The 14,761-nt window shown below is 34.9% G+C and overlaps 1 protein-coding gene across 17 annotated transcripts in view; it reads right to left on the bottom strand.

The window, feature by feature from the left end:
• Positions 1-14,761, bottom strand: part of LOC136845899 (cysteine-rich motor neuron 1 protein) — a 480,145-nt gene that overhangs the window by 26,103 nt on the left and 439,281 nt on the right. For all 17 annotated transcript variants that reach the window (XM_067116366.1, XM_067116375.1, XM_067116365.1 and 14 more), the window contains one exon: positions 6,797-6,931. In XM_067116366.1, the coding sequence (XP_066972467.1) occupies positions 6,797-6,931 (135 nt within the window). The remainder of the gene's footprint in view (positions 1-6,796; positions 6,932-14,761) is intronic.

Here is a 14,761-nt window from a genome sequence, read left to right on the forward strand (position 1 = left end):
TACTTCGCTTGTTGTTTTACAAGTTTTTTTAATCTAGTCATCATTGGAGCAATTATAAATACTAGATGTAACGTATATATGTATATGAATGTGTGCGCGCCTGAGCTTAGTTTTGGCTGTAAGGGCTGAATGAATTCCATAAACATGATTCTTATTTGCCATGTAATTATGGTTTCATGCTGATTGGTAGGCTATGAAGTCACCCGACCTCCATAACAATTACGATGGTAGCTCTTATAGATTTATTTGTAAGGGACCGCATGGCGGTCCTACGGGCACACGTGTGTGCGAGTCATCCATCCATCGGAAGAAACAAGACGACAAAGCATCCCGCTCTCTCTCTCTCCTCCCGTGCGAAAGCGGCCATGACTCGAAGGAACGCAACTTCTACCATACAATATTCCTGTCTATTTCTCTCTAACCATTGTTGTCTCGAGTCATGTACAATCACCACTACTTGCACTGCCATGCAAGCATTCCGATCATGTACTAATAATGTTCCATCGAATCCTCTGTGTCAAACTGTATGCATGTTTCTGTTTGTGAAGAAGCTAAACGTCTCGCCATTTCACATATATTATGCTACTGCATTGTATTCGTTAATCTGTCTCGAATCTCATGCAAATGTCCATATGTGGACTTTCCTGGCCTTTCCATTGATATGTATTTTATCATTGTACGTTTATTATGTCTCTCACAATCGCCATCTCTTTGTCTGTCGACAAACACACATGTCCGAAACATAATCTCGTTTTTGCCTTGTCTGCGTGTAGAAGTTACTGTATATTGAGACTCGCACCAGCCAATAACAATTTCGAAGATTCTGTACATTCATTCAGTGAGGAACCACCAATAAACTAGACAACACCCAGCCAGTATGTCACTCAATACCTTCCTTACATATTAATCAAATCTGAATTAATTATAAACTTAATAGCCTAATGGGCAAAAATTTATTTTGGGGGTGAGCTATAGCATGAGCAAAATATGTCTGCCACTACATAATCATATGGCAGTAAAAATTTTAAATGATATATGCTAATGTGATCTAATTACATCATAGACAGAAGATACGTGAACTAGCAAAATTTAGTCATAGAAAATTACCTTCAAACGAATCGCTTTACTATTAGTCAAGGAGGAGTTCTGTGCATGCACGCTTGACGAATCAAAAAGAAGCAACTCACATAATGTTCCCATTCGCTAACCGGCTTCCCACCACTTTGTCTTTTTTTCTCTTTCTCAAAAGAAAAATAAACCTTCCACATCTCTCTCTCTTTCTCTCAAAAGAGAAATCCCACACACGTAGCAAAAAAATTCACAGCGAACGAGCCCTGTAATCACACTCACGGAATCTTGCCATCTATCCCCAACCTTGTCATTACCTCATTAGTTGCCAGTGAAACAGAAATACCAATCCAAAGGAACTGCCTTCAGACAATTGCCAGCGAACACGACCTCTTGATTGAAAAGGTCATTACGCATGCATGATAAGGCCACCGAAAAGGGGAAAAATGATAATTGTTTCACTCGATGTATCTTGTGAGGTCCTGATGTACCGTAGGTGGTACATTTATGGGTAATACGTATATTAAGTATTTATCAGTCGTTAAAAGACATATTTGATGTGAAATAGTGTTTGTGTAACGGATAAACTTATATTTACAATACAACTGACTGAATATTAAACAAGGCTTATATAACGGGTTTAAAAAAATGTATATTCCAGGCCAAATTGTAAGTTATACACTAAAAAATACGGAAGCTGGTGGAATGGTGCTTATTAAAAATATCTGGAAGAGGAAATCGCGCATTTTTTTGACACTTACCGAAGAACAAAACTTGCAAACCGTAAGATACATAATTACGTGACTATATAGCGTATCACGAAAGAAGCGTCTATCTCACGCCAGTTACTGAAATTACATGATATTTCAAATGTTTGTTTCAGCATTGCTGTTTCTTTATTTTTTTGTCGCATATATCCTGGTTCTTTCTGTGCCTCTCATTCCAAGTCCACTGCGAATTTATAATCACCTCAATCTCGCATTTATTTTCGTAATAGGATAGTTATGCATCCAGTCACCCCAACATCCGCTCAATTACGTTTTCTATGACTGCTGGGGGGGGGGAGGGATTATCAGCCGCTACTTGCGCTACGTGGTCTACTGTATCTCTGGTATGTCATTTTACCGCCTTAGGACGGATGGTAGCCCTATAAAAGGACGTCCTAAAACCTTGGTTAGTATCATAGCCTCCCTCACAGTTATTATTAAAGAAGCAAATAATGTTTTACACTTGGCCCAACGTTTAAACTTAACGTAAATTTCCCATTTTCTTCCATTATTGTGTCAGTCTGAAGGTTGCGTGCTTTATTTGTTCATTGACTCATTTTTTAAAAAATCCAACACCTTCACCCTATTAAAGGAGCAGTCTGGTACTTTAAGCGTTCTTCATAGAGGCAACACGAGACCATAATTAAACTCTTAACGACGCCTTACGCGTACAATAAGATGCACCGTTTCGTTGCCCGCCAAAGCTCTTTTTCTGAATATGGAAATCAGCTTTTTCCTTTATAAAACAAACGACAAATGACTCTACCACAAGTTTTCCGGCTCAGACAATAATGGGATTTTTTTTATCAAGGAATTATAAAAAAGGACGCATCTGCAATACCAACACACGTGGAAGTGGGGAACACAAGGAAAAAAAATTCTCTCCTAATTAAAATGTCTCAAAAGGGTCTGAGAGAATGGTTCCTTTTCAGACACCGTAATTACGAGAAGCGAGCTTCCACAAACCAACCCCCCTCCTCAAGAGGATGTTCCTTGGACACAATACATTTAATTTGCATTCATTACACTCGTAAGTTGTATAATTATCAAAATTTTGTCACTATGGTCCATTATATGTATAACGGTTACTATTGTTCATGGCGTTGCCAGATTTGTGACTATGAACAAAAAATTAAGAGGAGTCAAACTTCGACGAAACGTTGAAAGCAGCGTTCCTAATTACAGTCTCTAATGACATCACTGGAATAGTAACCCAATAGTTACATATAAAATAACAGTTACATCTTGCAATGCTTAATTTCATAACTGGGATATTTGAGACTGCAAAAGGTGTTTCAGCTTCCAGGTTCTTGATGACACGGGATGAGACGCATCTAGTCAGAGAGAGAAAATATATATATATATATATATATATATATATATATATATATATATATATATATATATATATATATTTATATATATATATATACTGTATATATATTTGTGACTCACATCGGGATCGAACCTAGGTCTTTCAACTGAAAGGCAAGGAGCAGAAAACATTTCTGTTCCGAATATGAGTTTGTTGATTATTCCTACCACGTGTATGTGTGTATGTATGTATGTATATATATATATATATATATATATATATATATATATATATATATATATATATATATATATATATATATATATATATAAGGACGAAGACCGTATGAAAGCTAGGAAAATCACAGGAAAAAGGACAAGACAAGAATTCAGGCCAAAAAAAAAAAAAAGGATGCTGAAGGGAACTCAATTAAGTCCAACGCCGTAAAGGAATAAAAAGCTAACGTAAAAAAATCATGATGATGGAATAAAATATGTATTTACCTATGGGGGATTTGTCAATTTAAAATTACCCATATTTCACATGCTTCAAAAGTCCTAACATTTACACCCATTAATCATCCACACAGACGTGTTCGTGAGTTAATTCATTCTGGAATTCATTCGAGAATTGGAATCAAAGCTGTATTTACCTATGGTAATGTGCCACCATTTACAACGTTACCTACGCAGATGTACGAGTGAGTGAATTACTCTGTGAGACTTTTTTTTTTTTATAAGTTCTACAACTTACATAGTTTTTAATTACAAGCGAACCTGGTAATTGTTACACCCCAGTGATAATTTTCAAGTAGTATTGCCTTGAGTCTAATTCATAATCTAACGATTATAGATGTTATCATTTGTTACTACAAACAAACATACATCAATGAGTGAAACATGTACTACAAATTGTAATATATACTGTGCAAAGCTGTAGTAATTGTGCATTTTGCGTAAACTGCTGAATGAATACTTCTGTAAGAAATTCCTTTCTTAAATACACATTAAGATTCTCAGTGAGTGCTTTCTACGCGATAACAAGTAAAACAAGCTACTTATAAGTACAATATTTTCATCCTAACCATGAAATTGTTTTCCCTAACCTTCATTTCAATAACCGTATGCAGTTTACACTATAATTTTCGGCAACAAGGAGGAATTAAAATTGCCCCCGCCCCCCAATAAAACCAAATCGTATTCGCTTAAAACTTCAACTAAAAACACCTACAAATTAACTTCAGGTCACGCCACTTTACCAACTCAGTATTCCCTCTCTAAGGCAGAAGAAATAGAGACACCACATTCTCCCCTACGGCAGGAAGCTGTGCCGTCAAATTACACTAACAGAGAATACTATCTGACTGAAGCATCCCAAAGAATACGATGAGGTAATCTATCAATTTCCCGTTCCTCTGACACGTATACAAGCATTGAGAAACTTTACGTGGCATTGAAAATGAAGTAACTAAGCCCCAAAACGAGTTTCAACTATCACCAATAAGGCCTTATAGGTAGCCAGCAAACAGCTAAACTAATTCTACTTAGACCCCTCTAAGTAGCCCCTAAAACAATTTTCAATTAAACCTAATAAGAGCTAAGAAGTAGCTGTTTCAATTTAAGACTTGTAAACTCTCTAAAGGACAAACAGCAATTTACTTACAGCCGTCTCTAAAATCATCCTATAACTTCGTACAGAACTTTCAAAAAAAAAAAAAAAAAAAAAAAAAAAAAAAAAAAAAAAAAAAAACCAAGCATCCTCAGACGACATTCAACATTCTCCAGTAAGACACTGTAAGTAGCCCTGAAACGGTTTTCATCTCCTGAGAGTGGAAGCATCATTTTCAGAACTAACAGCCTACACATAAGAGGTCTTGCATAATTAACTCAAAAGAGACAGTGGCCGTAAGGTAAATATGTGACTAAATTCTACTTATGAAGATTTTTTTTCCACCTTGAAGACAGATTCTCATATCAGGTGGGTGTCTAATATTAGGAGAGAGAGAGAGAGAGAGAGAGAGAGAGAGAGAGAGAGAGAGAGAGAGAGAGAGAGAGAGAGAGAGAGAGATTAGAGCCTAATTTCAGCAGATGGTTATATATTTTCTTCATTTCGTCTGAGAACAAAAATCATCATATCTCATAATTTCTGCATCTTGTCTGAGAGAGAGAGAGAGAGAGAGAGAGAGAGAGGTCATTACGGATAAAGAACGAGTTTTAGAATGTCAGGTTCAATCATAAAAGGTCGTTAAGGGAGGAGGAGGAGGAGGAGGAGGAGGACGTGTAGGGGGAGGAGGAAGAGGAAAGAGAAGAGTGATTAAAATATTCAGAAGCAACCTCTCCTAACGAGGGTGACCATGTAAGGTGACGTTTAAACACCTGACTTGACACCCTATTAACGGATGAAGAAAGATGACAGAAATAATGTGGCTGTATTTAGCACCTCGCGTTTCATTTTCTGTCCCTCAGCAGAGAGAGAGAGAGAGAGAGAGAGAGAGAGAGAGACTTATGTTGACAAAGTTTTTAGCATATGGGATTCATGCTTCTACCAACATTTGAAAGATATATGTGGTAGTAACAAAAATTAGATTTTTCTAAAAGAAAAACCTTTAGCCAATATGAAAAGGTTTGTTAGTTTTATATAACTAAAATTTAAAGGTCAACGTATCTCTTGCTACATTGCCCAAGTTCTTGACACCATATTACACTCAAAATAAAAAATATATATATATATATTTAAGAAATAATGATAAAATGAAAACTATAAAAAAATTATTAATAAGAATATGTAAGGAATAATGATGAAAATAAAAACTAACAAGAAATAATAATATCATTCAAGAATAAACAATGAGAAAAATAAATCATACAAAAAATAATACTGATGAAAACAAAAACCTGGCAAAAATAAGAATAATATTTAAGAATAAAAAATGAGATAACCATAACCTACCAAATATAAGAGTATTTAAGATAATAGGAAAGTAAAAACCCACCGAAAATAAGTAATAAGAATATTCAAGAAATAATGAGGAAAATAAAAACCTACATTATCTTAGAGAATGCCAAAAGTTTAGATGTCCAATAAAAATACAAGCTTTTAAATTAAGAACTCAAAAAGATGCCACAGCTGAAGTTTTCCTTCTACTCTTAGTCATAATATTAACTGTAGTCTTAGGTCAGACGTTGTCGATTTAATATGCAAACCATGAATAATATATTCAAAATATAATGAAATATATACGATAAATTCTATGAGAACTTTAGCAAAAATGTTCTGCAAAATAGAAGCAAATTCTGTAAAAAAAATAATCATAAGATTCATTTCATTCTCAAAATTATCAAATTCATACGACTGACGTACATACACCCATATATACATACATACATTATATATATATATATATATATATATATATATATATATATATATATATATATATATATATATATATATATATATATATATAATATATATATACATATATACACACACATACGGTTATATGTGTGTATACGCATTACATACATATATTCTACCGATCGCATACTACTTAAATCAAGCCATTTCAAGCACTCGAATCGGCCGCGTTCAGGAGCTGCCAACTCTGCTGCCGCGTTCGTATCCATGCCCCACGGGCTTCACTTACCATTGCAGTAGTGGTAGTAGCAGCGACTCTGGCCGTCGGTGCACTTGCAGATTTCGCAGTCGGATCCGTCGTTTCGCCACTTCTCCCCGTGCTTCCTGATGGCTTTCAGCTCACCCAAGACGTACACGGGGCAGTCTGAAAGGAAAAAGGTGAAAATCAGTCAAAACACCATTTCTCTTTTATATTAGGCAGATTATGCATAGATAATTTCTTACAATGTCAATTAGGGGGTTGTTCGTTATCAATCTCGTTTATTCTCGTCAGTAAAATTTCTTATTTATTTATTTCTATTTAGAATGTCAATTATGACATAATCCTCGCTTTCTCTCGTAATTAAATTTAGTTTTTTTTTTGTTTCGATTGTCAATGATGACTTAGTCCTCAGCAAACCTTGGGTTTGTCATAGCCTGTCTTTTAATGGCGTTCCACAGACTTGGGTTTGAGTTCACATACTTGAGGATACACAAATTTAATTACTTTCTGTTACTGATTATATTAATTTCGATAATGCATCTAATTACTTACTAAAACTTCCGTGTTTCTTTTGATGACCTTTTCAGAAAAAAACACATTATTTACAAACAAACACTTAATACATATATATATATATATATATATATATATATATATATATATATATATATATATATATATATAAATATATATATATATATATATATAAATAAATAAATAAATAAATAAATATATATATATATATATATATATATATATATGTATATATGTATGTATGTATATATATATATATCACCATAACTGCTACAGCTGCTGGAACTGACAGTACGGAACTGCAATTCATTGTAAACCGGGTGTAACGATACGACATCCGAGAGGCACCTTCAACTCATCGAGGTTCCTGCCTAAACTTTCGTTAAGTGGCGGTTCATGAAAAGGACGACCTCGTTGTCTGCCACACTAACTAACGCCGGGCTTCATTTCCCCTCCAACACTTCCCATTCAACAGGAGCTGACGTTGGAAAACACGGACTTTGAGAACTGCGAAGTTTTCGTTTTGGGGAATTTATTGTCTTTGTTCTGTTTGAAAGCGTAGTAAGTCTTAATGGTTAATAGGTGGATTTGAGTTCATATATATATATATATATATATATATATATATATTATATATATATATATATATATATATATATATATATATATATATATATATATATATATATATATATATATATATATATATATATATATATATATATACATATACACACACATATGTGTGTGTGTGTGTGGGCGCGCACGGGCGCGTCTATGTACGGTAACATGTATATGAAAAATAACCAGTTTTTAATAATAAATTAAAACATAAGCCATTTTCTTTACACAAAGATGTGAGGATGCTGAACAGTGAACAGTGTTCAGAAAAATTAAATATAAAACAAGAGATCAATTCATTACGCAAAAATGAATGCGACTTATATGTAATACGTGTCCCAAAACATAACATTTGATGCAAGGGTAAAAGCATAATAACTTACCTTTTCTACTTCAACATCCATTAACAAAATATATAAAATCAGAACAACTTACTTTTTCTACTTCAACATCCATTAACAAACATATTTTCGAATTTATTTCGCTTCATCAACATTCAACTGTATTTCTCTAAATTAACGTTCAAATGTATTTCAAATGTATTTCCCTTCGTTAACAAGTGTTAATTAATGTAACGTTTTCTGATACTTTTCTAGTTTATGACGCAATCATGCCTTCGTGTAAAGCGACCTTTTTGTACCCTGTTTCTTTCACACAAATCTCAGTTCGTGATTCTTTGTAACTGCAATGATTTTCCACTTTTTAATGAAGAGTGCACGCTTATATAAATGCATCACGTGAAATGCCAAGAGTGCGTCTTTTTGTGAAAAAAAAGCGTATATCAAAATGATAATCTCGGGGCGTGTGGCGTGAAGCTTTCGCCCCTATGATGAAACATTACGTGAATTACAATAAAAATGACAGCATGTATAACGTGAAAAGTGCGACCTTATACTAAAATCACGTTATTTTTTGTACTGCTACATCACGTGATTTTAACGTGGTCACGAATTTAGGTGCGGCGTGAGGAATACGCCCCCATAATGAAACATCACGTGAATTACTCTTGTATTAAAACATCACGTGAATTAAAATACAAATGGTAATAGTATAACGTGAAGAGTGCGACCTTATACTAAAATCACGTGAACTACGCTCTTGTATTAAAACATCACGTGAATTAAATAAATAAATAATTTACGTGAGAAATGAATAATTCGCTCATTTCAATCAGCATGACAAAGAAAGTAGTGCGAAGTAAAGAGTGAATATAATAAATCATAAAGAGAATTAATATGACAACAACAGCATACGTGGCGCAAAACTTCCTGCCGAAGGCGCGGACGAGGCAGTGTAATGAGTTTCCAGTCCACAAAAGGCCTTTAAAGGGGGTGTGACACATTGCAGAAATAAAGTGACATTCAATTAAACTCTTGAATAGATTCTCTCGGGCGCTGTATAGCGGGGAATTAAACCACCGCCTGGCGATGCGATGAGCGAGCTCTCTTGAATATGCGAGAGAGAGAGAGAGAGAGAGAGAGAGAGAGAGAGAGAGAGAGAGAGAGAGAGAGAGAGAGATCAATTCATCGCCTACAAACAAATGCAGTAAGTCAAGCATTAATGTGGGTCAGAAAAAATTAAGCAGAGAAATTTAATAATAATAATAATAATAATAATAATAATAATAATAATAATAATAATAATAATAATAATAATAATACCGCTCATGATGACAATATTAGCCTTTAGATCCCTCGAAAGAGAGACGACATAAAAAAAACCTCTCGATTAAACATTAAAAAAAATTAAGACGATAAACCTACCGATCTTTCCTCATTCACAAAACATCAGTTTGAGAGATAAATCACGCAGCATCTCAGTCAACGAGATGCCCCACTCATTAATCCGAGTTATTTCTGACTTCAAGTTGGTGCTTATTGTTGACAACTGTAAACTCAGCAGTGTTGAGCTAAAGGGTATTATTTATGATGAGTTAGGAATGGAAGATTATAAATAAAAATCGATTTAATTTCCAAGGTTTGGTCAGCTCGGAGACGAGAAGAGGAAATTGCGTATTTATTAAAGAGATAAAAATAAATATGAAAGAAAAATAGTTCTTTTCGTAAATATAAAATAAAACAACGTAAATAAGAGAAGAGAAAAACCACTGGGGCCTGTTCATTAAAGACAAAGGAATTTATAAAAATAACTATATTATAACAATTCTATGAATTCTAATTTGGGAAACTATTCCCAATTTAAACGTAAGTTTCGATGCAATGAAACTGCAATTTGCAAAATGAAAGAAAAAATTACTGAGAAAAAATGAAACAAGGCAAATGTGGTCCGTAGATTTTAATTTAAAATGCGAAGGGATTAAGCAGCAAAGCTAAATTTCCTGAAAAAAATATTCCCATTCCTTCTAGAAGAGAGAGAGAGGGAGTCTGAAATCTAAACTCAAAATTTATAACAATTACTGAAAAACTTAGTGGAAAATTTTTACTAACATGGAAAAATTAATAATTCACTTATAAGCCAGAAAAAGCATTTCTGTACTTTACGCATTTTACTATCTAATTCTTTGTTCAATTAGCATTATATTATTAACGGATAACTAATATATATATATATATATATATATATATATATATATATATATATATATATATATATACTGTATCTATACATACATACGTACATACATGCAAACATACACACATACATACAACCCTTTCAACATTTCTTTTCATTCAAGACATTCCAGCCACCCCCCTGGCGTTTCTTAGCCTATTACCTAAATAAATTTATGACCATGTCGAATAGCTTTTCTTTAGGTATAACTAGCAGTCGTGGGAAAACCCCCTTTTTTTATCATTTGCCTTCTATTCACTAATACCCGGATGATACATATTTATATGTATACAGTATAAATATACTTTTTAGTCACTTAAATATACCTAAAATTATCTACATATAAGCAGAACGAAACAAACATACACGAATCTAGTTTCTCATAATAATAATAATAATAATAATAATAATAATAAAAATAATAATAATAATAATAATAATATTATAATTATTATTATATTATTATTATTATTACTATTACAGCACATCTACAACTGTCAGCTTTAAATATAGATAAATGTACATAATAACAGATTAAATAAGTAACTACACAAATAAAACGGCTCAGTTTACACTTTTATTTTCTGATTATTTTATCACCTTATTCAGCGGCCGACGGGACGGACAACCCACGTGCGTATCTTGCCCAGGCACGAAGAAAACGAGAAACTGATACAACAATCTTACTTCCATTCACGAGAGAGAGAGAGAGAGAGAGAGAGAGAGAGAGAGAGAGAGAGAGAGAGAGAGAGAGAGAGAGAGAGAGAGAACTCAAATTTAATTGCATTTAAATAAAAGCATCAGTCAGGCAAAACAAAATTCAGAGGAAGGAAAACTGGATGACAGAGAGAGAGAGAGAGAGAGAGAGAGAGAGAGAGAGAGAGAGAGAGAGAGAGAGAGAGAGAGAGAGAGCGTTTTAGTCCTACAAAAGGCCAAATAATCATTTTTTGTGGGGCTGTTCCCTAAGTGCCATGTGTCACAATCTACCAGTTAAACGACCATATAATGGGTGGTACATGATTCTTCATTTCGGGCTTAACATACCATGAGACACGGTGATTATTTAGGCTCTGATAGGACTAAAAAACACTGCCTCTCTCTCTCTCTCTCTCTCTCTCTCCAACAAGATACAGAACATGTGAGGTATAGTTCTTGCTCTCTGACAAAATGCAGAGAATATTTAGTCTCTGATAGGACTAAAGTATTCTCTCTCTCTCTCTCTCTCTCTCTCTCTCTCTCCGGACGAGATGCAGAAATATGGAATAAAATGCTTGCTTTCCGACAAATCGCAGGAAATATGTAACTATCTGCTGGAATTAGGCTATAATCACTTTGCAATAAATAATAAAAACAGCGAGTAATAACAAATACGAGAAAGAAGTAAGTTACGAGAGAGAGAGAGAGAGAGAGAGAGAGAGAGAGAGAGAGAGAGAGAGAGAGAGAGAGAGAGAGAGAGAGAGAGAGAGAGAGACTGATGTAATACAAAAATCACCTTTCTGCAGCAAGCGAATGTTGCATGGCTTATTCCAACCCGCTCCACTCCCCCCTCTCTCTAACTCCCCCCTCCCCAGCCCCCTCCCAAATAGAGTGCAGGGCATTCGACGTCATTCGAGCACGTCGAATGGGGAAAAAAACACATGACGAACATTAAAAAAAAAATTCCGCTTTCAACTGGTCTGCTGATTCAAGACCGGGATTTGGATTTGGTCTCCCTTAAAGAAGCGATGAAAAACAAATTTTCCCGATCCTGAAATTTACAAAATTTCATGTAAGAGCGAACGTCGGACATTACAGAATTACTTTTTGCGACATCAGAAGGTTTGAAAAATAGTTTGTGTTACGTTTTAGCTCTTTGCATTGAAGCTATTATGGTTCTCGAGAATTAATCATGAGTTTACTGAATGCCAAAACGTAATTTTTTCCCATGGCCTTATCATGAATTAACTAAGTGTCAAATGCTTAATTTTTCTCCCATGAATTAATTATAATTTCACTAAACTCAAATATTTAATTTTCCTCACCCTGAATTACTCATATATTCACTGAACTCTAAGATAATTTTTCTCACCCGAATTACTCATAAACTCACTGAAAAAAACCCTTAATTTTCCTCCCCTTAATTCATCGTAGATTCACTGACTGTCAAAGATTTAATTTTCCTTACCCTGAATTAAATCATAAATTCACTAAATGACAAATAATTAATTTTCTTTATCTTTATTTTTCCTCCAACAGTAATGGAACATCATAATTATGTAAGACGATCTTCAAACGAGTAAAAAAAAAAAAAAGATGATTATACGAAAGCATAAAACACGACGAGTGTTGTAATTTGCAACAGCTGAACCAGTAAAAGACTTAATAAAATGCTAACAATGATACTGCAATTATGCCATAAATTCAATTATTATAAAGATTTACTGTCCACTAAGAGATCTTGACCTCGTTTAAGACATTTAAAATCATAATTAATATACATATATCATTTCTATTCATTTCTACTCACATTTTTAAGTAAAATCTAGAATTTGACATTGCAGAAAGCAAAACGACCTTTCCCTTGCTTGTAGAATCTTCATACTACATTTGTACAGAGAGAGAGAGAGGTGGGGGGGCAAAGCTACCTTTCCACAACTTATCGAATCTTTAAATTAAATTTGGTAGAAATTGAGAGAGAGAGAGAGAGAGAGAGAGAGAGAGAGAGAGAGAGAGAGAGAGAGAGAGTGTGTGTGTGTGTTTCGTGAAATACAACCGGTCAGGTTACGATTACCTCAGCGAGGCCCTCCCATTCTTAATTATGACATAATGGTACTGATCCCACAGAAGTCTACTACAACTAGGTACCTGATTCACCGCTAACTGTGTCATAATCGATTTTTAAGGAACAGAGCTCACATTCTTTCCTTTCCTTGCCCGTCTCGGGTTCCTCGGTAACGAAACGGGAGTGATACCACCACTGCGCCACAAGGCCAATAAAGGAGAGAGAGAGAGAGAGAGAGAGAGAGAGAGAGAGAGAGAGAGAGAGAGGGGGGCGAGGGTTAATCAGCACCTCTTAGTAACAAAGCCTTCAAAAGACCATCCACTTAAGTACCGTCACATTTCGACAAAGGAATCTCTCTGCCAACAGCTGATTGAACAACTCTATACCTTGAGCAGCTGTGCTCTGCTGTCCACTACAACGTAAATAAAAGGTCAGGCTGTTTGTCAGTGTTGGCGTAGCAAGCAGTGTTTGGGGCAGCTCTTCAGGAAGTCATGGTCAATAGCATGAGAATATACCGATGTTGAGAGATAGGTCTCCTTCTTCCTGTATTTTTGAAAACTAGGTCTCATATGCATAAAGAGAGAGAGAGAGAGAGAGAGAGAGAGAGAGAGAGAGAGAGAGAGAGAGAGAGAGAGAGAATTTTCAAAAAGCCCTGGTAAATAGCATGAAAGTGTAACGATTCTGACACGCAGAAGGTGTTTTTTTTTAAATAACTCTCTCTCTCTCTCTCTCTCTCTCTCTCTCTCTCTCTCTCTCTCTATATATATATATATATATATATATATATATATATATATATATATATATATATATAATGCAGAGAGAGAGAGAGAGAGAGAGAGAGAGAGAGAGAGAGAGAGAGGGAGAGATTTCTTCTCAGTTCCTAGAAGGCCCAATGTCCCCACTTAGCCCGTGAGAGCAGCCCACAAATCATGGACGAGTTATTTTGACAGGGGGAGAAAACAATGTAACATGTGAAGCCGACCTGGCGTGGTTTAAAAACGGAGAAGTCACCAGGCGATGTCCCACAGCACTCCCTGACGTCATCACGTGGCATGCACCAGGAGATAACGTACACACCTCACTCACCTCTTAAGAGAGAGAGAGAGAGAGAAAGAGAGGGGGAGGGGGGTCAGGCTTCACATCTTGCCCATAGTGAACACGAGAATGTTATGAGTTTTGTGTACAAGAGAACGTTTCGAGTTTTTTGTAATTATTAATATTTATACACTAGAGCGAAAGTCATTCTCACAAAACTTGAAGAAAGAAACCGCAGTGATTATTTCCGTTTGTATTTTAGTAAATTTCTCTTGAATTTTTTTTATAATGGGTATTATATTCTTTGGAAGCTTATTTAGCAAGTAAATGTTAATTCTGGATGGCTCCAATTGAATGCTTACAAAAGAAATAAGATATGTAATCATACGCCAACTCACAGGATGGCGAATGATAAATAAAATCGCATTGCATGACCTACGTTTAAGTAACCCGTTTAAACACTGAAA

This window comes from Macrobrachium rosenbergii, chromosome 14, assembly GCF_040412425.1.
Source record: "Macrobrachium rosenbergii isolate ZJJX-2024 chromosome 14, ASM4041242v1, whole genome shotgun sequence".
Classification (NCBI taxonomy): Eukaryota; Metazoa; Arthropoda; class Malacostraca; order Decapoda; family Palaemonidae; genus Macrobrachium; species Macrobrachium rosenbergii.